The sequence below is a fragment of the Gavia stellata genome, chromosome Z, assembly GCF_030936135.1.
Source record: "Gavia stellata isolate bGavSte3 chromosome Z, bGavSte3.hap2, whole genome shotgun sequence".
NCBI classification, from domain to species: Eukaryota; Metazoa; Chordata; class Aves; order Gaviiformes; family Gaviidae; genus Gavia; species Gavia stellata.
This window is the reverse complement of record NC_082637.1, coordinates 16,231,474-16,255,762: the sequence shown is the minus strand read 5'-3', so window position 1 is coordinate 16,255,762 and position 24,289 is coordinate 16,231,474. Positions and strand designations below refer to the sequence as shown.

Below are 24,289 nucleotides of genomic sequence, written 5' to 3'. Positions count from 1 at the left end.
CAAGCAAAATGAACCGCAACATATCTTATTTGCTCTGTATGTCGCAGGGCCTTATGCTGACAAGGGTGACAGTCTCCCCCTGGCATCTGAGCCGCCCAGCCTCGCACTCGGTCATGGTCTGACGGGCAGCAGAGCCGCTCACTTCCGCACAGATCTGGATGCCTCCCGCCTCGCACGGCCCGTCTGCATCACAAACACAGCTGTTGGATTGCACTAAGCAAAAGCACAGAGGAAAAACATTCAGGATGGCATCCGACTCAATGAAAACCAGACTAAAATGTTTCCAGCAAAATTGTAGGATTGACAGCAATTTTCTGGAGGGTGCTCAGTACAAGAAAGACACAGACCTGTTGGAGTGGGTCCAGAGGAGGGCCAGAAAAATGACCAGAGGGCTGGAGCACCTCTCCTATGAGGACAGACTGAGAAAGGTGCGGTGGTTTAGCCTGGAGGAAAGAAGGCTCTGGGGAGACCTTATTGCAGCCCTTCAATACTTCAAGGGGGCTAATAAGAAAGATGGGGACAGAATTTTTAATAGGGCCTGCAGTGATAGGACAGGGGTAATGGTTTTAAACTAAAGGAGGGTAGATTCAGGCTAGATATAAGGAAAACCTTTTTTATGATGAGGGTGGTGAGACACTGGAACAGGTTGCCCAGAGAGGTGGTAGCTGCCTCATCCCTGGAAACATTCAAGGTCAGGTTGGAAGGGGCTCTGAGCAACCTGATCTAGTTGCAGTTGTCCCTGCTCGTTGCAGTTGTCCCTGCTCATTGCAGAGGGGTTGGACTAGGTGACCCTTAAAGGTCCCTTCCAACCCAAACCATTCTATGATTCTATGATTCTATGATTCTATGATTCTTTTCCTAACAAGAAGTAACATCAGCTGATATTCAGGTTCCGTGGAAAAACTAGAAGTGGAAACAAGTGGTGCACTGCTGGGGCTTCTTCTGCTTGGAAAGGCTGATTGTGCTTGTGGGAAAAGCTTGCTCAAGGTACCTGAGATTTTGCTCTCAAAGACTTCTCTAATGTTACTGCTTGAACTGATTCATGATTCTACTGCTCCAGAGTCCAGATAACATGTAAGATAAGAGATCTGTCCTTGGACGGTAACAAACTGATCATGCAGACACTTAACAACTGGTATCTTGATTTACATACAGGCTGTTTCGCTAAGATCAAAGGATCTATTCCTACAAATAAATGTGCATAGTTGTATCAGTGACAACAGCTAAATAATCAGAGAAGAAGAAAGTCCCATCTGATATTTATTTTTCATAACTGTGTCTTTGTTTTGGTGTTGTATGTTTATTTTTTTGCCCGTGTTTGTCTCTGCTGAAGCTCCAGCCTGTTTTGATTATCTTTTTTTTTTATTATTTTTGTCTGTTCAACCCTGTTAGACAAAACAGATGAACTCCCACCAAGTAATCTTCTTTATTTTCAAAATATGACAATAACTGTGCCTCTATTTGGGGCACTTCTAAAAACCTAATTTACTTCTTTATCCTCCCATTTCTGGCAACCCTCCATTAAATGCAATGTAGTGTAGGACACTCAGGGAAATTAGATCAGGGAATTTGAAAACTTCCACTGCAGACAGATTGCAAAAGACTGGGGCTATTTCCTCTGAGGGAAGAGACATTCACCTTTGATCATAATATGAGAAACTGGGGATAGGCAGTGAAGTACAAACAAAAGTAAGTGGCTTTCCTAGATAGCATACAGTAAGACATTCAATTCCTTGCCACAAGATACTGCTGGGGAGACTGCTCTGCAAATTACAGGAAAGGATTAGCTATTCCTGTGGGCAGTAAGGACTCTCACAATTACTTTGTTAAGGAATTTAAAACAGGTGGATATAGTGAAAAATGAGTAGGGCAAGTGTTTCACCCAAAACTTTCAGAGGACCAACAGGGTAACTCACTTAATAAGGATGAGGAATAAGCTTTTGCTGTAGATAGTGCATTTTGTTACGATATCCTGCGAGGTCTTCTTCTCTATGATTGGAGCTTCCTGCAACATTTGGACACCAAACACTGGGCTGATGGTTTGAACCAGCTTAGCAGTGCCTGGTGCTTCTGGGAGGGTCTGGAGATACCATACCAGGACAGACCTACAGCTAATGAGTAACAGGATAAAGATTTCATTTGTCCTATAAACAATTTTGCTTACAATTGTGAAGAATCTCTTACCATCACATTTTTCCCACAAACGGCATGATCCACATGACATTTCAGCTGTCTGAGATATTTTGCAGTTTTCTGCATTAGTAAGAGAATATTTTCTGCCCATGCACTCCAAGGCATGCATCTTGCAAACAGTTAAAGGTGTGTTTCTCTTGGTTCTTTGATCTGTAGCACAGGTGTCCAGGGAAGGACTGAAAACAAAAGCAGGGATCATGCTATTTAAATGTGTTTTATCTTGGTAAAAGACACCTCTTAAAAAGAGCTGAATGAGTGGAAAACATTCAGGGTTCAGTTCCAATTTCACCGTTCATTGAAGTACATCCTTGTATTGGGTCTGGCTGAGATGGAGTTTGTTTTCCCCATAGCAGCCCTCACAGTACTGTGCTTTGTATTGGTAGCTAGAAAGGTGTTGGTAACACTCCAGTGTTTTGGCTACTGCTGAGCAGTGCTCCCACAGCATCAAGGCTGTCTCTCCAACATTCCCCCCTCACCAGTAGGCTGGGGGTGGGCAAGAGCTTGGGAGGGGACATAGCCAGGACAGCTGACCCAAACTGACCAGAGGGATACTCCATACCATATGACGTCTGCTCAGCAATGAAAGCTACGAGAAGAAGAAGGAAGGAACGGGGCATTCGTTATTTATGACATTTGTCTTCTGGAGCAACTGCTACGCATACTGAAGCCCTGCTTCCCAGGAAGTGGCGGGACATCGCCTGCTGATGGGAAACAGAGAATAAATCTTTGTTTTCCTTTGCTTCCATGGGTGGCCTTTGCATTTGCTGCATTGAATTGCCTTTATCTTGACCCACGAGTTTTTCTTCTTATTTTCTCCCTCCATATCCTGCTGAGGAGGTGATTGATAGAGCAGCTTGGTGGCACCTGGTATCCAGCCAAGGTCAACCCACCACAATCCTAGAAGTGCAGCACGGGAATTTGAGACATAGACATGTGAATAATTCAGGCTCCTTCCTTTTCCACAGTATGCTGCAGCCCAGCAGAGCCAGGATCTGTCCCCTTTGAAGGACAGGGATATTACTGGGTATTTGCCATTGACCTCAGCAGCAGTGAGAGTGAGACTTCAGTTAAAAAGAGTTCACATCTCAATTATTCTCTAATATATTACACGTGCATGCACCTAAGTACATATACAGAAAACATTTCATATACATATAATGATACATACACACATGCACATATATTAAAATATTTTATAAGTATTTCTTAATTATAAGACATTACAATATACTTAAAGACCTTTTCTCTGCTGTCCTTAAAAAGCCTCAGCTTTTACTAAATAAAATGTTATGATCCAACATCAGAGACCAAAGTTATTTCTGGAAATACGCATACATCTCTACAGAAATGCTATGAAAAACCTGCTCTATTTATCCAGGGAATTTGCTTGTTTATTTCTTGAAATTCAGATATTGTCCTAACAATGACAAAAACCAGCTTGTAAAAGTGATAATAACAATTCTTGGACAACCTTAAACAGTGTTTGCTTTGGGGACAGTTCCAGGAAGTTGTAAGTTTAGGAGGGGAGGAAAAAGCCCTTCCACTATTTCTGGGTTTTAATCTCAAACCCCAAGCTTCTCCATTTATTCTCCATGCAATCAGTGGCATCTGTGTGGAGTGAACAAAAAGTGTGTCTACAGAGCAGGGCATGCCTGTGCTTTCCTGCATGCACTGTACAGCCACAGGTAAGGCACTAAGCAGAGCACGAGAGAGTGCTCCCAGGGGATGGAGGGCTTTGAAATATGGCTCCCAAAGGCTTATTTTCAGCACAGCTTCTACTTTTGAGCTCACAAACACTCCTACAGAATCTTTTAGTGTCTAATGGGTCAGTTCTGAGGGTCAACCTCAGCTAAACAGGTGTTTGGTGGGGAGGAGAAGCTGATGAGGAACAGGAAAATGTCCCTAATGAGCTTCATGAGGCTGTGTGAAGGGGAGGATAACAGTCCCTGTGAAAGGGGCTTGTCAGAGTAGGGAAGAAGAATTTGGAAGAGGGAAGGTCTAGTAATAAAGTTCTGAATCAAACCTTGCTCATTTGCTGGCCAAGTGTTAAGGTAATTTTTCTTTTTTTTGTCCTGGGAATTAGCAAGTGTCTTTTGGTAGATACATAAATAAGGCACTGAGGAAAAGCACCTGCTCCAAGCTTTGGGAATGATTCTTTGAGAGATGGTTTTGAAGCCTCTTAAAAGAGCTGGCTTTACAGAAAGTTTAAACTACAAGTAACATAGTGCACCTTTAAGATATTTAAAATTTGGCACAGAGTTCATTAGCTGAGCCTGAAAGCTTTGCTGCACCTTCCTGCAACCAAATACGTCTTCAAAGATTATTAACTGTATTACACCTCCAACTTAAGTTAGCAACCCCAATTGAAATGGGTCCCTTAACTGCTGTGCTTAGTCAAAATACTAGCCACTAAATCCCTAGTAAAGTTTGTTGGCTGAATATTCCTTAATGCTCTTTTGTTAACATAAAGAATGAGGTTAACCCTCTTATTCTGAGGCACAACAAGAGGACAGCCCAATGGATACGCAGCACGAAGCAGGTGATAAAGGAAGCTGGTGCATTTGTCTGCATTATATTGTTTGCTCTCTGGCTGCACAGTCTGTGAGTTTGTGGTGCACTGATTTATAATGTAAAAGTTATCTTTACAGACAGAGGTATAAGAAAAACTTCATCTTTAAATATCATCTTAAGTTTGGAAGAACAAAGTGTGATCCAGGGAAAGCATCTAATCTGTAATTAAGTTGTTTATGTTTATAATTGTTCAGAGTCCTTTACTTGCCTAAGTGATAAATCTCAATACCTGAGTCTTAAGGTCAAAGTCTTGTATATGAGGCAGCTTAATTTAGCTGAAAAGATTAAAGCCAGACACAAATGCATTAATTTGTCTGCTTTGTACCACTTTAGCAACATCCAAAAGAGCAGAGGGAGGCTGATTTAACCAGCTGCTGAAGGTTGAACCCAGGAAGTTCATAGTCTCTCACTACAGTATAATCCCTAAAACTGTCTTGAGAGTGCTTCACATATTTGCTATAGAGCTGGGTCAGCTAGGAGAAAGCCAGCTGGAAATCAACCTGTTCAGATGAATAAGAAAAAGGATGGAGAATCTGTATTCATAAGAGAAATTAAGAATTTGCACTCATTGCTGAGAATGAATATTACAGAGCTGGGAGTGTCACAGTAGTGCAATAAAAATTACTAGAAGTGAGGAAGAATCCTTGTGTAAAGTGAATGTGAGAAATTCAATACCTTTCACCTGAAAAAGAAGGCTTGGATAAGAACAAGCTTTTACTAAAGCAGATCTTGTGAGAAATGAAATAGCATATGTAAGTCAGCAAATACCTTCTCTTCCTTTCACTTACAATGAGAGGCAGGCAACTTTTGGTGAAAGTAAACAGTGAAAAATTCAGCATGCTGGAAATGATTTTAACTTCTTAAAATTATATTCAAGACCGTAAATTTTAATATAACACAGATGAAGAATGCTTAGGAGAGACATAGATGCTACGCAAATAAATTTGGAGGAAAAAAGAGGGCATAGTACTTAAAAATGACCAAATCTCATGTTTCACTGTGGAGATAGTCTTTAGCTACTGGAGGCTGAGGTTTCATCTGTATTAACACACTAACTGTGCTCTGACCCCTTCCTTGTACTAGGGCCAAATGACACAGAATAGCTGGTATCCATACTGTTAAACTCTCTTTGCCCCCAAAGGATGGGGACTGCATCAGACTGAAATGGTCCCTGACCATAGTAACTCCTGTGCTGTGCTTGGGAATTATCCAGGAGTTGGCCCTTGCCAAAGCTCTACCAGGAGCTGCTTTAGCAATTTAGCAGCGCTGGTGACCAGGATCATTCCCTTGCTCCAGCTGATGAGGACGGATATAGCCTAAGGCACCACATCATGAGGGACAATTTACCCCTCACCAGCCTGTTGTGGGGTTCTTGTGCTGTCCCAGGAAGTCTTGGTTGCTAGTCTCTTGGAAACTGAATGGATATAGGATGGCTCTGAAAGCATGCAGTTCCCAAATTCCCATGTGAACTCTTGTTCCCAGCTCCCTTCTGAGCAGAGGCTGCTGCTGAAAGTCACTGCCACAGCAAAGCAAGCCAAGTTACTGCTACTCTCTGAGGAAGGACCAAGATCTGCTTACATGCCTTACTCCTACAGCCTTAACAGGCTGGCAGATTAATCTGCTTTGACAACTGATAATTTATCCTTCTATTATTAGATGTGTTATTTCAAGACAGAGTGAAAAGATGGCATCAGGTAACAGAAGTGACTGTTATCTATCTTCCTGCTATTTTGAACATAATTATGAAAAATAGAAACAGGCAAGTAGTAGATTAATTATAACTGAAGCCTGAATGCATAACAATGTAATTCATTTAACTTCCAAGATTATTCATTTAACTTCCAAGGCCCAAGGCCTTCCCTAGCATTGTGGACTCCCTTCATCTTCTATGTAACTAACCTCAACACACCCATGAACTAGAGGAGAGGTTGTTGCCTCATTTTAATGAGTACTGAGATGAAAAAAGTAGTACCAGATTATTTAAAATATTCAGGTGTTTAAGGATAGGAATAGAGTCTTAGAAGAATTGTTACAAACTTGGCACTTATCTTCACATGCAAGACAATGGCCTCAGACCCTGGGTAAGGGCCCAGTGGATCTACAAAACCTGAACTAAGCTCACCAATTTTAGTTTTGAGATGTTCAAAGTGTGCTAATTTCAGTTTAGAACCAGAGTCACCATGCAGGGCACTCTTGAACTATGTGGCTGATGGAAAGTACGCATGCTCCACTGAGAAGTTCTGCTACCTTGAAATCACTTGTGACGACTTCAAAATTTCTTCCTCCTATTACACAAGGATAAGACCAATTTGGTCTGTTATCCCAGAGTTTCCAAACTGCTGTGACATAAACCTGGCCAGAGCACATATCCAGAGCTAACACCCACTCTAATGACTTTATATGAGACTTCATCTCTACAGCTACCAGAAAGGGGATTGTAGAGAGGTGGGTGTCAGTCTCTTCTCCCAAGTAACAAGCAATAGGACAAGAGGAAACAGCCTCAAGTTGCACCAGGGAAGGTTTAGATTGGATATTAGGAAAAATTTCTTCACTGAAAGGGTTTTCAGGTATTGGAACAGGCTGCCCAGGGAGGTCGTTGAGTCACCATCCCTGGAGGTATTTAAAAGACGTAGACGTGGTGCTTAGGGACAGGGATTAGTGGTGGACTTGGCAGTGTTAGGTTAATAGTTGGACTCGATGATCTTAAGGGTCTTTTCCAACCTAAACAATTCTATGATTCATCCAGTCTCTGCAAACCAGGACAGATTTTGGAGTGCTGAGCTCTTTAGCACTTCTGGCCACCAGCACCATCTGGTCTCAGGTGTATTCTTGTTACTCCTCTGTTTTGGTTCTGTTACCTCCATGTTTGTCAAAGAACTGAGACAGTTACTCATTTCCTTACATTTCTCCTGCATTGCTTATTGCAGAATACAGGCTTAGATCAAACAGGAAACAATAAACTCTGGTCTCCAATTTGATCAGGAAAGTGATCCAGGTGATCAGGAAAGGTGATGTGACTGGTCTGTGCAAACTGCTGTGTGAATGGGAGATTAGCTTATTGTGCCTTTCATAACTCTCCAGTCTTTCAGCAGGGAAATCTGCTTTATTTCACTAGCTTACTGCTTTGATGGTTTATGTCCCAAGGGCCTCTGTTCTAACTTTTCCTCAATCTTCTAAATCTTCAAAATATCATTTTATCTTTTTCCATCTATTTCACGGATCAAGTGGAGCTGAAATTATGCCTTCTCCTTCAGTCATCCAACCAAATTCCATCCCTGCTAAAACGCACTGACAGCTCTAACAAAGCAGGTAAGTGATGAACAGGACATTGATTGAGATGTAAAGCAAACAAAGTACAATGCCGCCTTCTCGTATGAGTAAAGCTTTCTCATCTGTCATGGACTGAAGACATAAGAAATTTAATTGGTCTTGAATACAGTGAGAAAATCATTGCCAAATTCAGCCTGAACTTACCCACACTCATAGGGCATTTTGCACACACATTGCGACTGATAAACTTTCTCCCATGGCTGACATTTGGGCTCTGTCACTTCTGGTTTCACACTGGGCACTGAAGTAGAAGAACACAGACAGTGCCATTAAGGGTCAGAAAAACAAGGGCTGTTAAAGGTCTGCTCTGAAATTACGCTATCAGTTGAGCTTAAAAGGCACTGAATTATACAACCATGACATAAAGTCACATCCTGCATGTTCATTAAAAGTATCTAATGCATGGAAGGAATCAACACTATTAAAAAGATAGGATACACTTTGCAAAGTTACTTTTTAGTAATTTAACTACAGATCATTAGTCAGATGGAAGGAGACAGATACTATGTTCAAGCTTAAACATTCATCTGATTTCTGCAGCAGCTGTTTGTTTCTGCTAAACTTAGCAGTGCTGAACCATAGCTGGCAACAGCTTCAACATTAGGTTTCAGAGTTACTGGCTCCACTATTGTCAGTAGAAAAGCCAAGGCTCCAAAGTCATGTGTAGAATTGTGAACCTGAGTATCCTTATACACTGATGGTAATGAAAAATGTAAGTTCCATCATTAGACCTCAATCTGCACTAACATTAAAAAAAAAAGCAATAGTGATTCTTGGGGAATTTTCGTCATTGCACATGTACTATTCTTTGAGTGCTGAGTTGTATTCCAAGCTTGAAAATGAGATAGGCCTTTGCTAAACATTCCTCTGGAGATTTCTGTAGCAAGTAATGACAAGAATTTGTTAAATCTGTACGGGCGCACTTTCTGAGAAAGCTTATCCTGATTTGTGTTTTAGATTATGCGTCTGTAGTTTTCTACTTTAACATGAAACTTTAATACCCCTGAACATTGTTGCCTTTAAAAAACCAAACAAACAAACAAAAACCCACTCCCTTATGCATTAAGAGTTGCTAAGCAAAATAGACAGGCAGAAATTGCCAGAGAAGGAAAAAAAAAAGAGTTGTAGTGCATTGCAATACAGACAACAGGCATAATCCTGTCTTCCTGCAGAAGGGAAATTTCCACCAAAAATCACTGCTGCATTGTCTCCATCCCTGGGGCTGTTGGTTGTATAGTTGGCTGTTACTGACACTATTGCTGACTAATACTCTCATTCAAAGATGTGTGCCACTGTGTCTGTGTATACATATCTTCCTAATTTTTACCCTTCTTATCTCATATTCTTTGTTTTTTCACTATTTTTCTAACTGTTATTCTAATTTAATTGTTGTCCCTTCTTTGTTTTTTAACTTTTGTACTAACGTAATGCTCCCATACAGCCAGGCACAAGTTGTTTATAAAGATGGAAGCATTTGAATCTGTTTCTAATTATTATGGGAATTTGAACACATGATGTAGCGAAAAAAAAAAAATTAGGAAAATCAGTCACTAAGGCTAAGCCTAAGGAGTAATTGGCAACAGTTCTTCAGCACTGGTACTTTAGCACTTTAGCAACAGTGAGCCATTTATGTACAGTTATGTTATTACTTCTGAAATCCTTACGATTCCTGTGCATGTGGATATGACACAGCGGCAGATGTCTTACACTGGGAATCTCACAGGACTTTGCCGTTGTCTGTCACCCACCTCTTCCCTCAGGTGAGGCAACCTCAGGCAGCAGTTGGCTGCTGAGGAAAGGACAGAAGTGAAATGTAGGAGACATGCCTAGTCTTCTACAGCAGTGGCTGTTGTCCCCAAGCAAGGGTGTCCCCAGGGATATGAGAACATCTGGGACCTCCGGTCAAGATGCGACTGGCTGGAAGCAGCAAGCTGCTTGGATGCCTGTATGTCACTGATCAGCATCATAGGAGTGCTCAAGAGAAAGCCTCGTCTGCTTTCCACAGTTGGAAAAGATGACTCAGAGCTTCTGTATGCTATAGCCCATTTCCCTCTCTGCTAGTGCCTGCCAGTATCAACCCAGATCTTAAACAGCTGTTACCATGAACTCGAAGCAGCATTTTCTAGTTGCTTCCAGTTCCTGAAGATTTACTCCATAGCAGCTGTGTGACTGTCAGATGAGCAAAAGGAGTCATCCAGCCATGTCCTTCTCTGCCATGAGAGGCTGTGGTGTACTGAACAGCTTTCAGACCAAAAAGCCATATCTCTAAGGCGCACCTCACATGGTGATGGTGTTACACAATATAGGTGGAAAATGAAGTATACTTGAGTGGCAGAACAGGCAGCATACATCCCAGGCAATCTCTTAAAATATTGTTAGTGACAATACTTGATAGCAATAGGGGAGTGCGAAGCAAAAAGCCATAAGGAAACCTCACAAGAAATGTCTTAAGGCATCTTGTTTGAACAGCCCACAGAAAACACATGCTCACGTTTTCTGTGCTTCCTGATGGTGATATAAGTATGGCTTCTCTAGCACTATATCAGCTATAGCTCTGTCTATATCTTATCTACAGAAGCCATAGTCTGCCCAGGAAAGAAACTCCTGCATTGCAAGTGGAGGACTGCAATGGCTTACCTGGTCTCTTGCACTGGATAGTCTTCATGTCAGGAGACCACTTGAGACTGGGCTCACACAAAATGGAGCGTGCCCCTTCTAAGTGCATGCCATGTGGACAAGACAGAGTTATTCTCTCACCGATCTCATACACAGGCTTCCATGGCTCTCCTTGCAAACCACCCTCCAGTACAGGCAGGAGACAAGCAGTTTCTAAGGATTGAAGCATTTGAGATAGCCACAGTGGATCAGTGGACTGCAGAAAGCAGTTGCATATTTTACCTTCTCCTAAATTCCTTAACAATTTGAATGGTAAGACTAGCTGATTTTCCTGTAGAAATGTACCAATCATGTTAGCACAGGATATTAACTCATCACACCAGCCAAACATGTGCAATACCAAGGACAGAGTGACAGTATCTTCTCCTATTGCCTGCAGGTCCAGCCCTAGCTTGAAGAGGGCTACTCTGTTCTTAGGACCCATGCTTCTGTTGAGGGTTCATACTAGAGAGTAACAACCCAGTAGAGAGAGGTCATACACACAGGACCCTGGGAGACCATGTACTGATACACAAAGAGATGGCATTTAAACAGTGCAGGCTAGCATTTGTGGGCAGTCAGTACTGGTTGGAAGGAGGAAAGGATGGTGTTGAACTGCAGGTCTAAAAATTCCCAAGTCTATATGATCACACTCAAAGCTGACTCACAAATAAAATGTGCAGGGGAAAAAAGAAACCCTAATGTTTGGTGACCAGGTTAGAGGAAAAAAGTGAAGTGGGGAGATCATCCAAGATGTAAAGTGATCCTTGGAGTTGTGTTCTTATGACAAGACGGTTATTTGAGAACTTTGTGGTTGCCCAGTGCTGCCCACTGGACCTTTTCCTCAGTTGGCTTTAGACACAGACTCATTCCCATGGTTCTTGGATATAGCCATGGGACTGAATTGAGTAACAATGTTTGTTTCCATGGGAAGTAATTCCTGACTGGAATTTAGTCTCCCTCACTTCCAGCCTTCCTCAAAACCAGACTTTATGGGCATGTTTGTATTTCAGTATTACAATATCTGGATTAAAAATAAAACTCAATTTAGACCTGATTATGTCTAGGGATCTGGGAAATGCAGGTGTGTTATTTTTTCCCTGTTGTTAGAAAGCAGATGTTCAGAGATGTTTCACTGGAATTCAGGAAGGAGTTGTATTTCAAAACAAGAATCAGTTAGACATACCCTGGCAATATCTGTCTCCAACTTGCCACTGTAAATTACTGCCACACTTAGCAACAGGATCACCAACAAGAGAATATCCATGTCTGCAAGCATAAACAATGCTTTTTCCAACAGGGTATGAGTTTTCAGCATTCTAAAAGAAAAGAAACAGGTGAAATTTTGGATATACAATCTAAGAACCACCAGCAGTGTTGAATTCCCTTTGATTCTGGGATGCAGTAGCTGAGGACAGTAAGAAGTATTAATGTCACTCTACAATGCACTGATGAGAGTATCTGGAATACTGAGGGCAATTGTGGTTATCAATAGTCCGTAAATGTGATCAAAATGGAGACGATGCTGCAAATAAGTTGGTAGAATACAGAATATTTGGGCTACCTTAACTTAGCAAAGGGAGGGTTAGAGTTGAAGGTACCCTGTGACAGGGGTCTGGCAGTGGACAGTGATGGAACAGCGCTCTCCTGCCAGTGTATAAACTGACTGCAAATATGGCTGTTATCAAGCATTAGAGGGGGAACATAAGCTCTTGAACAGCCTTCCGGGGGGATCAGAAAAGAGTATATGGCTTTGCTAATTCTTAGATGGAATGCTATCAGCTTGCTAAAAGTTAATGGGATATGGTCTCTCAAAAGAGCTGGACTTGAAGACACAAATCTTTTCTCATTTTACATCCCAAAGGGTCTGAAAATTTTCCCCCAAAAAATCACTGGCAAAAGAGGGAGCACAAAATTTTGGATCTTGCCTCAGGTTGCAGTTGTGCAAACTACTAATAGATTTTGAAATAATCCTTTCATCTATTTATTGGGCAAAAATACTCTAGACAGCCCTGTAACATGGACAAGGCATAATTCACTCCTCCAAGGGAGGAATTTAATCTCCGTTATTATATAGACCCAAGTTACAGCCAAATACCTTGCCAGGGAACAAGAAAATGCAATGGTGAGTTACAGGGTGTAGAGTGAAGATTCCTAAAATCTGTTTATAATTTTTCTATTGACTTGCTGGATGACATTGGACAGTTCACCTTCTGTGCTGTTTTTTCTCTAGTTTCCTGTGCTTTAGTATGTAATTCATGTGGCTCAGAAAAATTTTAATACATATATAGGGTAAAGGACCTACTCTGTAGGTACCATGGTCCAGAAAAGCAACGATTTTGTTCTGGTTTTGGGGCTGGGGCTTTTTTGCTTTTCTTTTATTTTTAGTAAGAAGTCTTGGATGATGTCATGTAAACTTCAGCCAGGGAGAATTGCTGAGAGAGCTGCTATACAGTAGCTCTGATACTAAGCTTATCAAGATAAATACAAATTTGGAGGTGAATATCTGTATTAACTGTAATAGAGACACTGCAGGTAGGGACAGGAGAGATAACAGGGTAACAGAAATAACTTACTTGAACAAATCCATTTTCCAAGAGAGGAGGAGGTGAACAGAATTCTGTAGGAGTTATGGATAAATCAAAACAGTGTGGTTCAATCAAGCTATGAAGTAAACAAAAGTATGATTTAATTTGAATTTAGTCTCCCTTTCAAAATTCCACACTTCTCAGTGAAGCCCATTTTCAGGACTATTATGCATCCCATTTACATCACAATTATACTTAAATCAGGCACTGCCAGGCTATCTGAGAGAGTGCTAAATAGAATGGTGTGAAGTTTACTGCCTTTTACGCAATTTTCTACTCTTTCTTACCTTTCAGATTCACAGCTTCTGAATTTCATTTTGTTTCAACTTAGATATGAAAGCTCACTAAGTGATCTTCTCCCTGAATTCAATAGCTTAGGCACTCTTCTGAAATAAATCATCCTGTAGTCTTGCTCCAAATGGGGTTTTTTGTGCTTACCGAAAATGCTGCAACTCTTCATCTTCGCATGGTCTGCTTTCACTCTGCTCTCCTATGCAGGCCTTCCCACCACCACGTGGGGAGGGGTTGTTGCAGGTTCGACTCCTTGATTTCCTTCCCCCTGAACAAGGACTCCAGGAAGACCAGCAGCTCCAGTGTCCATCAACAACACCTATGCAGCATTTGGGAATATTTCACATTAAACCATTCTGTAGGTGGTTTAAAGACACAGGCTGTTCAAAGTTAGTGATAGTCCCCACTGTACCCTTACAGAGAATTCTGGATTGCAGTGATCGAATCTTTCATCTTTCCCAACCTTGCCTTTTACATAAATGTAATTCCATGGCATCTGTATTTTATCAGAGTCTGAGAGAACATAAAAATAGCTATCAAATACACTAATTACAAAATTAAAAAGCAAAATTTTTTTACGTTATTGATATTCATGTAGTATATATACTTATTTATAGATGATTACATTTTGCGTGGTTAGTATTGTCCACTGCATTTAACAATAATAATAAAAACAGTTCTTTGTTAAGTACTGTTTGGACATGTTAAGCAAAGACTCAGGTTCACCATGACCCTCCCCATGCTGTATGTCTGCAGCGATATTTGACCCAAGCAGCCACTGCACATCAGCCACTCATTCAGGTTGTGCAGTGGGACAAACAGACTCTGGAACCAGGAGAGCACACTTTGCTGCTTCTAAACTCACACAAGTTTAAAGGCTGCTGACCTGGCTGATCTTGCACGAGAGTTCCCCGCTCACAAGCTGCTCCAAAGGTGTACGGCTTGCAGTAGCACACACACTGAGTTCCTTCCATGGCCGCCTCACCACCATTCTGGCAAGGCTGACATTTGCAAGGATCATTTTCGGCCATATATTCTTCAATGGCTTGTTTTAGGTAATGCTTTTTGACTGAGGAGCAGGGCACTTCCTTTACCAGCTCATACAATGGTGTTAGCTACACACAGTAGAGAAACATGTATATTAAATAGTTATAATTGGGAAATAAGAGTTTATAAGCACATTTTGTCACGCAAAATAATTTGTGACGTATGCTCCTGCACATGGGAGTTGAGAGATATTCTAATTTGCTAGCTAGCTACCTAAAATCTTACATTAGTATTTAATATTAGCCTTTTTCTGAAAAGTTAGCGTTGCTTAACAGCATCCCTTAAAGCTAGTGGTAGATTAGTCATGTTTAAACATATTTGAGCTATGAGATTATGGTTGAGATAAAAGTGTAACACAGACCACCAATGTACAGCAACCCGAATTCTCACCCAACTATTCCCAGCCTAAAAAACTGGACATTTAAACAACCCATTATGGTATTTAATTGAGCAGTGATTGAAGGTAACAGTAAGCGAAAACATTTTGCATTTCTATTGCCTATTTTATGATATTCTGTGCTTTTATATTTAATTGAAAACTTCCTGACAGGAATCTTTTGGGTTTATACTGTTCTTCAGTATGTGGGCAGTTCCCAAAAGTTAGATAAGGTAGCAGTGAATATGACCATGCCCAACTTTGAAGTGTCTGGCTTCCAGAATCTCCAGTATGCTAAACTTCTGGATGCAGAGAGAAGGAGAAGGGATAAAAGGGACACACAGAAGTTGGCAAGCTGAGTGGAAGCCACACAGACCTGCCAATATGCATTTCAGGAAAGGGGCTATCTCAAATCTGGGCTTTCTCAAATGCTAGGGTGACCCTCTATTCTTAAGCAGAACTCCACTAAAGTCACTGAAGGCTGGTAAGATTGTAGGTATTGACTTGCCAAAGGACTTAGATTCGTGATGCAGCTGATCATGTTAGTTTCATGCCATTTTCTTCCTGTGAATGCTTCTTTTTTATAAAGTGATCTGAAAACAAAATCATTGCAGACTACAGCCTCATCAATCACCAGCTATAGCTTCAGTTTCAGCTTCAGCTATAGCTTAATCATTTCTCCCCTTGAGGTGATCCCATCTGCTCATCTCTGCTTCAGGAAAACAGCCTTACCTTTTTTTTAATTACTCTGGGATAGTCTGTCACTGATCTGGCCCAAAAGGAGTATCTCTGACTGTTCCCAGCAGGATTATTCAGCTCTAGATAACTAAGGCCAGCAACAGCACCTGGGCTTCCTCCTTCTATGTAGGGGTCTCCTTTAATCTTATTACCACTGCTTCCTGTAGATTCAGGATGGGAAATACAGAAAATACCAGCATTGCTATATTTACAAATGGAAACAGAAACAGTACATGCAGAAACTGTGCTAGCAAGTAGTGAAAGGGCTCATTAGTGCAGATCAAGCAGCTTGCCTGGATCAAGAGCTCCTACACTGATAATATATAAGAAGTATCTGGTTTTGCAGGTGCCTTGGCAGCCCTGACTTAGGGTGTCCAGAAAAGTACTAGTTACTGGGAAAGCACTAGCAATGATTGAGGAGTGTTGGAGCGCCTTTTAAACCAGGCATTTGGTGTCTGGGTTCAGCATGTTAAGATAGAGTTCAACAAAGCTATCAACACCTGCTCCTCATTTTGACCGCTCTTTAGGAGAAGAAGAAAGATGGAGACATGACAACTGTATGAGTCACTGTTGAACATTCACCTGAAGAAGTCTGTAGCAGTTCATCCAGTTTAGAGCACTTTACTTTCTTCTTTTTCACAATGAATGCGTTCCAGCCTGATGTGGTGCACTCGTACATATCTGTTATGCTCATACCTGCAGATAATCAATCCATTAACAATACTGTACACAGAAAGTGTGTTGGATTCATTTCTGAGTTTCCCATTGACTTGAGAGGTCATGAAGTATTATGCCTAAATTAGAAGGCAACTAACTAGCATGTCCTATGCGAAGGTGCATGTGTTGCTAAAGCCTATGGATGAAGGCTGAGAGATAGGAGGTGTATCTGGAAAAAGTTTAGTTTCTTTCATCTCTTTTCTCAGCAGTCTCTAAATCTACATCACTGTTCCACACTGAGTACTATCATATGTGTCACTCTGGTATTTGCTTTGTTTGTAATTGATTCTGCTTTACACAGTTTTACTCAACCTTCATCTCCAGGTAACTTTTAAGCTTTAACATTATTTGTGATTTAGATTGTCACCAGAATTCAAGTTTAGCCTGATGAGGTCCCGAGCCAACTATCAAATCTTTGCTACCCAGAGCACTGCAGGTCACAGATGTGGATCTAGAACTAAATGTTGTGGTTTGAGCACTTTTTCTAGTCTTCTTTCTTTTGCCCGTGAAGAGAATATGGTGACGAGTAGAAGTCTCTTACTTGATTTTAGATATTAGCTGGGAGAACATGCAAATAAATTTTTATTCTTGTTTATTCGCTTTGTTTCTTGTAATAAATACTCTAGTACTCTACCTTCTGCTTTCATTTTGTCAGTATCCATATAAAAAATAACTTTGTAATGTCCTCCTAGAGATCCAGAGTGTAAGAAATGAGTCCCAAAATGTTCAATAAGTCTTCGGTAGATGTTGTACTCATAGACGACTGGAAGATTGGCCAGTTCCTTCCAGAAGGGCTCCGCAAGAGTGAGAAAGTCTGGGCGGTTGTTAATAAACTGAGCAACTTCCACACTGTTCTCAATAACCATCAGCTGCTTACTCTGGGGGAAGAAAAAGACGTCAGTCATGCTCCGTGTCACTATCAGGGTGGTTCCTACTAGCCAGATGACATGCACGTTACATTGGCTGCTAATCAACAGCTTTACAGAGCTGTTAGATATGTCTAAGCAACTCGGTGAGTGAAAAAAGAATACCCTGAAGTTAGGAAGTATCTTTTGGACCTTTATTTATAATTGCTGCAACACCTTTCTTTTCCTCCTGTGTATCTGAAAGCTAGCATAAGGACAAATAAGAAAGGAAAATATCACTCTTCAAAGCTACTGGTGGTTTCCAGCACCAGAAGCCTGGCAGTAGCAGGTTAAAAAGCCTTGTCTGAAAGCAAATCAAAGGCACTAGAGAGGTCTTCTTTGCACCCTGTTTTGTCTAGAGAAGCCTTTCTTTGTAAGGGGCTCTAGCCATTTTGAGGATGCTGCTGAACTCTAAAATCCTATATGCCTATACAATATTGTTCACCTCAGCCTCTCAAAGTTGCTTTTGAACTTTGTCATTGTTAGTGTGGTCAAATGAGGTTGTTCTCTGTCAGCTTGGGGGCCATAAAATGTATAAATTTGTTACTTGATTTGATTTGCTATAAGATAAGAGATTATACTTCATAATTGAGAGTTACTCTCAAATTATTTACCTAATGCTCCTTTTTAAATAAGTCAAAGGCATAAGCACTGTGACTTCCTGGCTGTTTAAGACACCAGATCTCTCTCTTAATGGAGTTCTACTAGTGGAAAATGTATTATAAAATAAATTAACTTTTATCACAGAATTATTTCAATTTTTTTACTCCAAGATACTGACAGAGGTAATAGAAAGAAAAAGGGCAGTAAATCATTACAAGAAAATGGAAAAGATTATGAGAAGAAGCCAATGTTTTTCTTCCTCAAATAGGGAGGAAAACAGCTAGTAAATAAATAAATTACTAATAAAGACGTAAATGGAGAAAGTAAAAACAGTAGCCAACCCTTCTTAATTGATAACCAAACCAGTAATCTCTTTGTAAAGATTTTATGGGATTTTTTCTGTCATGCACTTTGTGCCAAAAATATCTGGATAAAAGAAATACTTGCATCTCACTATAAAAGCACATGAAAAAAATGAAGAAAATGTTTATGCAAAATACTAAGCCACAGTGACAAATTATACATACCTTTTGACTGTGTTGCAGAATCTTATTCTGTGAATAACTGTGTCCACTGTTTGAGTTTTCATACCTCTCTGTGTGTTTCATGTAAGACCAACTGCTGTTGAAAAACTCGTAAGTGAAATCATTCTGAATTTTAACCTAGAAGATGAAAGATAGAATTCTGTATAAAGAGTTTCATGAAGGGTGTTAAAAATAAAAACTTATAGAGTAGAGCAAGTCCTTCCTGATGCAAAAAATCCAATGTGTTTTTCAGGTTGAATCCATTTCTGATTTCATAAAAAGTACTGAACGCTATTGGAAAAGCATAACATATGGGGTTTTTTTATGTATATTTGTACATTATGTATTTACCCTATGAAGTAAAATACATTAAGGTTTGCTTGGCATGCTTTTGATAAATGTGAGACAAACCAAATCTCTGAGACAGTGACTTCAAACAAAGCATGTATCTCCACAAAGCACCCCAAAGCCTTATGCATGTAACATTTCTTAGGGTGATTCAGGCCACTACTTATGTTAAGGAGATGGCTTTAGATTCAAGCTAACTTTGAGAGAATTAGAAAATACATCCAAGGAATTATAATTTTTTTTCTTTTCATTTTAGCAAGATATACACCAGTTTGTATTTCAAAATAATAAACGACTGCAGAGAGGGAACAGGTGTCATTCAGCTGCATTTAGGGAAACCTAACTGCCAAGAGACAGCCTGGCATCATTCTCACAGTTTTAGTCATAACTCTAAATATAAATCTGTGCTTAATGGAAACATACCTGGAAAGTATAAGCAAGAACGCTTTCACTCAGCCTGTAGTATTTTCCCCCATCGCCACTAAAGACCTTTCTGCATTGTCCCCCAAAACTTTTTGTATGAATGACTCTTCCCCTCGTCTCACCAGTAATGGCATCAATGCTATGAGAAGAAAAATATGAAAGATCATTAAGACAGAGATGTAGCAAACTATTTTATAGGAGGGCCATTATAACTTAAAGCTGTATCTGCAGATTAAGATCATAAGCTGATTTACCCAAGAAAAGGGTTATCAACTGATAGACTTCTACACCTGTAGAACTGCAGTGTGCATAGCATGTTACAATATGGAAAGCAAAATGTTGCTCTTGATTTGTCAACAAATATGAACATATACCAATATCTCTGAACATTCAGACATTCATATCTATCACAACTGATTTTATTAAGTTTTATTGTTCCACCAATTAATGCAACACAGAAACAACAGGACATCCATTCCAAAATGGTTTTTGTATTACATCTGAATTTTATATATATATATATACACCAAGTGATACAACTAAGCTAAAGAAACTTCAGATACTTATTTTTCTAGGTTGCAGACAGGATGTATAAACAGAAATCCATATGGATTCACAGTACTAAATGCAACAGCAATGAACCAAAAGAATGAGCATTGCTGGCTCATTTTTTCCATCCTGATGATCATGTGTTACTGGTTGACATTCCATTTCATATCTTAAAAGATGTTTTTCACTAGCAGGAATAAAAGATAAAAAGCTTTATTCTGTGCTTCAGATCAAAGGGCCTGTACACCCTGGCTGCAAGCCACTGGCATGATAGAGGCCATTGTACTGAACCCTTTTGCATATGGGACGTTTTACCATAGGTCCAGGAAGCCTATCTGTACAGCCAGAGCTTATAAATACAACAAAAATGTAAATGCATTTGGCACCAGTACTACTGAGTGCAGCACAGAACATTACCCTGTTCCTGTAAGTTCTGAATTTGGAGGTGTTTTATCAATGTCACATACAGTCGTCCTCTCTTCACATTGATCTTCATCTGCACCATCTTCTTCACAATCCTGATCTCCATTGCACACAAGAAATCTGCTAATGCACTGACCTAAATCAGAACAAAAATGCACGGGGAAAGGAGAAGTGTTTGTTCATTTAAAAATAAGCCACCTAAAATCAGAGCAAAAGTCCCACTTATCTGCTACATTAATTAGCTTGTTCACTCGATAAACAGTCTGTGCCCAGGAGGGCTTGTGAAACAACAATAAATGTAGACATAAAAAATAGCGTATAGTACACTTGAGGGAACCACAGCCATTCAAGGCTTATGATATATTAATAAAACAGTTGACTTCTAGATTTATTTCCCGAGCATTCATCCCTTGACCCTATCACTTATGATTAGCTGTGATTATCTCTCTGGTAGCACCAAAACATGTTTATCGTGTTCCTCTGTGACAAACATCTACCTACTGAGATAATGTGCTTTTTTGTGAAGGTAATGGAAGCTGCTTGGATGCAAGGACTCTTCTAGGGAGCATTGGTTTCCATGACCCAGGTCATGTCCAAGATGTTTGGATTTAGCCTAGAACAGCTTTGAACAATCACATTTAAGGTTGCATTCCTTAATTACCTTTTCGTAAGGAAAAAACCTGTACTCTAGGGCAAATTGGCTTAGAGAGGCTACCGGGGCTACAGCATAGTACCTGCAAAGCTCTGTAACACTCCAGATGTAATAAAAACCATGCTTAGTCATGGCTGGAAAAAAAGAAACATCCTCCTAAATCAAATTTATCTGTAGGTCAACAGCTCTGCAAAGCCATTGCTCATTTACTAAAGTTCAAAGATAACAAGGTTATCTTCTTAACTTTATGACCAGAAAATGGTGAAGAAGATCTTGGATGGTACCTGAGAAACACCTGAACCGATCACCACAGCCATCCTCTGTTGGGCATCCCCTTGTGGGGGTGCATGGTCTTGTTTCAAAGGCATCCCCAGAGCAGGGGTTTCCCCCATACTGGCCATAAACTGCTACTGTCCGTCTCCGAATCTAAACGCAAATCAAGGGAGATCTTAGAAAATCCAAATGCAAAGCAGGAATAGTTTACTAGTGTCAAGACCATGCTACCACTCTACAGCTATTTTTTCTGAGAACAACCACACTTGGTATTACCACAATATGGTAACAAACTCTCAAGTTAATAGAAAGACAACTATTTTATCTATAAGGTCTTTAGACTGATGCATAAGCTTGGCTGGTTTGTTCAAAAATCTAATATGTAACTGAAACCAAGAGAAAGCTGCTGACAAATTTCAGTGTTGTTTTACATTTTTACTAGGACCAATCATGCCTGACATGAATTTGCTGAAGTTCTTCAAAGTAAACCATGTCATTAAGAAAGATGATAAAATGTAACATCAAGTGGGCTACTTTTTGCTTCTAAAAAGAGTAAGTACTGTCTCATGGCACATCTTCAATTTTGACTAACCTCTTCCTAATTGATGCAACATCAAAAAGAATGAGAAGGAAAATCAAAAGCAAGTGTCTTGCACATCAATAGAGTTGCACTATAAAAATCATCAACTTGTTTTCATTGAGGATAAGACTGCAACCAAGTTTTCTTTCCTTGAGACGTGACTCCATTAATGAAAAATCAATGGAATTGGTACAAACCAGCATCAGCGGGGGAACGTCTTAGTTTACCGAACAGTTCAGTTGAGCTTTTTGGAACCATCACCAAAATAAAAAGTGCACAAATTATCTTACAACGTGAATATCTTAGCTTTGAATGAGAACATATTGGGGACAGACTTGAGGATTTCCCTTCTGAGTTCTTTGTTCTTCAGCCTTCTTGTTCTGCTGGGGCTTTTGTCTGACACCTTATTTAGGGTTTTAAAGATACAGCATCTCCTTAATTACTGGGAAAAAGCATATGATTATAAATTAATAAGTACAGAAAATGTGTGTCCGTCTATACCTGTTTTTGAGTACAGCCATCGCACTCGGACCAAGGGCCAAAATAATTCCAGCGGCAATGGACTGGAGGTGAAGGGCTGCTCCAGCAGTATTTTTTGCATTAAAAAAAAAAAAAAAAAAGAGGAAAATTATCACAGATTTCGATCCATAAGCACTAGTGCAAAACTTTCCTAAACAGCAAAGCAGGCCTTCAGTAACTATTAGGGGTACAATTCGGCTCCCTCTAAAACCACTTGGATTTGATTTTCATGTGTAGGAATGAAATCACTTCCAGCTTGGGCTTTCTGATCACTGAAAAGAAGAAACTAGATACATTCACCTAGCCTAAAGATCAGCAAGGACTTTGTGCACCCATAATACAAGCTTCAAAGACCAGTTTCACATTGCAAAGCAGGGAGGGGCCAGACCACATCTGGAGATCAGCAGGGAGCTGCCAGGGGCTGTGTGTGCCACGCACGCAGCAGACCTTCCTGCGGCAGCTCTCAAACAGCCAGTTTGCCAATGGGAGGCATTAAGGGTGCTACCTGCCCCCAAGACTGGGGCTGGCTTGGGGTAAGCTGCGCTGTGTTTCACAGATGTGCTTTGCTATAGCTCACACCACCGTGTGCTCTTTTCCTGAAGGGTGGCTGACTCCTCTGGGCAGAGGTGAGGGACACCATAATGCCTCACTCTTGTCACCACTGATGGCAGCGGCAGTGCTGACACCAAACAGTGTCTCCTCTCCCAGGAACTATATCTGAAGACTACTTCAAGCCCTGCCCCATGTCACGCACCAGAAGTTGTCTTTTAAATCATACATGCTTAGTCTTCAGCATGTAATTTACTACAGAAATATTCACCTGGAAAAAATGGAAAAGAAGCCTGAAACTTCCAGCAACAGAAAAATCCCCAGCACCTGAAAGAAGAGGAGCAAAAGCAAACTTACTTTACTTTTCTGCTTTTTCCATTAGCTTGTGCAGCTGTTGTAACTTTCTGCAATCTTTACACTAGTCACCTTAAGAAATAAAGGACACCATCATGCTGATTTTCCTCAGCTTTGTTGTGCAAGCTGTTGTGTTTTTAGTTTTCTTCTTTCTTGCAGTACCGCCCAATTACATTTTCAGCTAAGTATTTCTCCATATAAATTAATATTTCATTACACTTGCCATATTCACTTCATCAGTACAAATTAAGCAAGCAATTGTCTTACCTTCATGTTAGATGAAATACTCAGATATCCAGCAATTACCAGGGAAAATGCACTTCCACTCAATTCAGCAGCCAAAGGAGTCAGTCAGTCTGTCTGCTACTGTACATCTCTTCTCACTCTGTCTTGCTATTCTGCTTTTCTTTCCCTAAAAAGGCTGAATATTGCCAAGGAATTTTAATCTTAACCCATCTAGTCCTCTCCAGGGACACAGCCTGCTTTGGGAGCTGCTCAGTGTTTTTAAGACATATAAATCAAGGCTCGGAGGTACTGACTGCGCTGGCACAAAGTTGTGAAGAGTGCTTACTGGAAGAACAATTGTCTTTTCCCTATCTTCTCTCTCACAGTTTCTTTCCTCTGAAGATGACTTTTCAGAGATCCCAGGCCAGTCCTGGTGTCACATACACCACACCACAGCTGAGACCCCAGCTTCAGTAGGAAGAGCTGCTCTAGAATTAAGCTGATGTTGCTAAGGTTTAATTTTGATCACGAATCTTCAGTCTCCACTTCTGCAGTCATGCTGATTTTTGTGGCTCAGTTCTCACCCTGAAAATCAGCTTACGGATCTGAATGCAAGTTTTGGCCAATTCTGGCATGGTCCTGCCTGTGAAAGACTTCCTGAGATCATACACAGCCCCAGGTTTCAATGACACATCAAGAGCTGACTTTTTGTGGGGATGCTTTTATATAAGTAAGAGCATTTAACTTTCTCTTTCTTCACCCTTCCATGCCCTCTTATTTTTTCTTTTGACTTTTTTCACTTTCCAGAGCTGATCCATTCCACAAACAGCAAGAAAATGCCACTGCTTGGGAAATT

General features: G+C 40.5%; 1 protein-coding gene across 1 annotated transcript; it reads right to left on the bottom strand.

Annotated features, from left to right (window-relative positions):
• Positions 1-23,481, bottom strand: C7 (complement C7). The gene is made up of 18 exons (XM_059833440.1): positions 23,476-23,481; positions 23,126-23,220; positions 22,288-22,363; positions 21,218-21,359; positions 20,276-20,417; positions 19,310-19,448; positions 18,542-18,676; positions 17,141-17,384; positions 16,372-16,485; positions 15,784-15,950; positions 14,515-14,743; positions 13,776-13,947; positions 13,326-13,413; positions 11,936-12,068; positions 10,732-10,923; positions 8,239-8,335; positions 2,185-2,369; positions 1-213 (listed from the first exon to the last, which is right to left on the bottom strand). Exons 1-18 carry the CDS (start codon positions 23,479-23,481, stop codon positions 26-28), a joined length of 2,544 nt encoding a protein of 847 aa, XP_059689423.1. The 3' UTR covers positions 1-25.
• Positions 23,482-24,289: the final 808 nt, after the last annotated feature.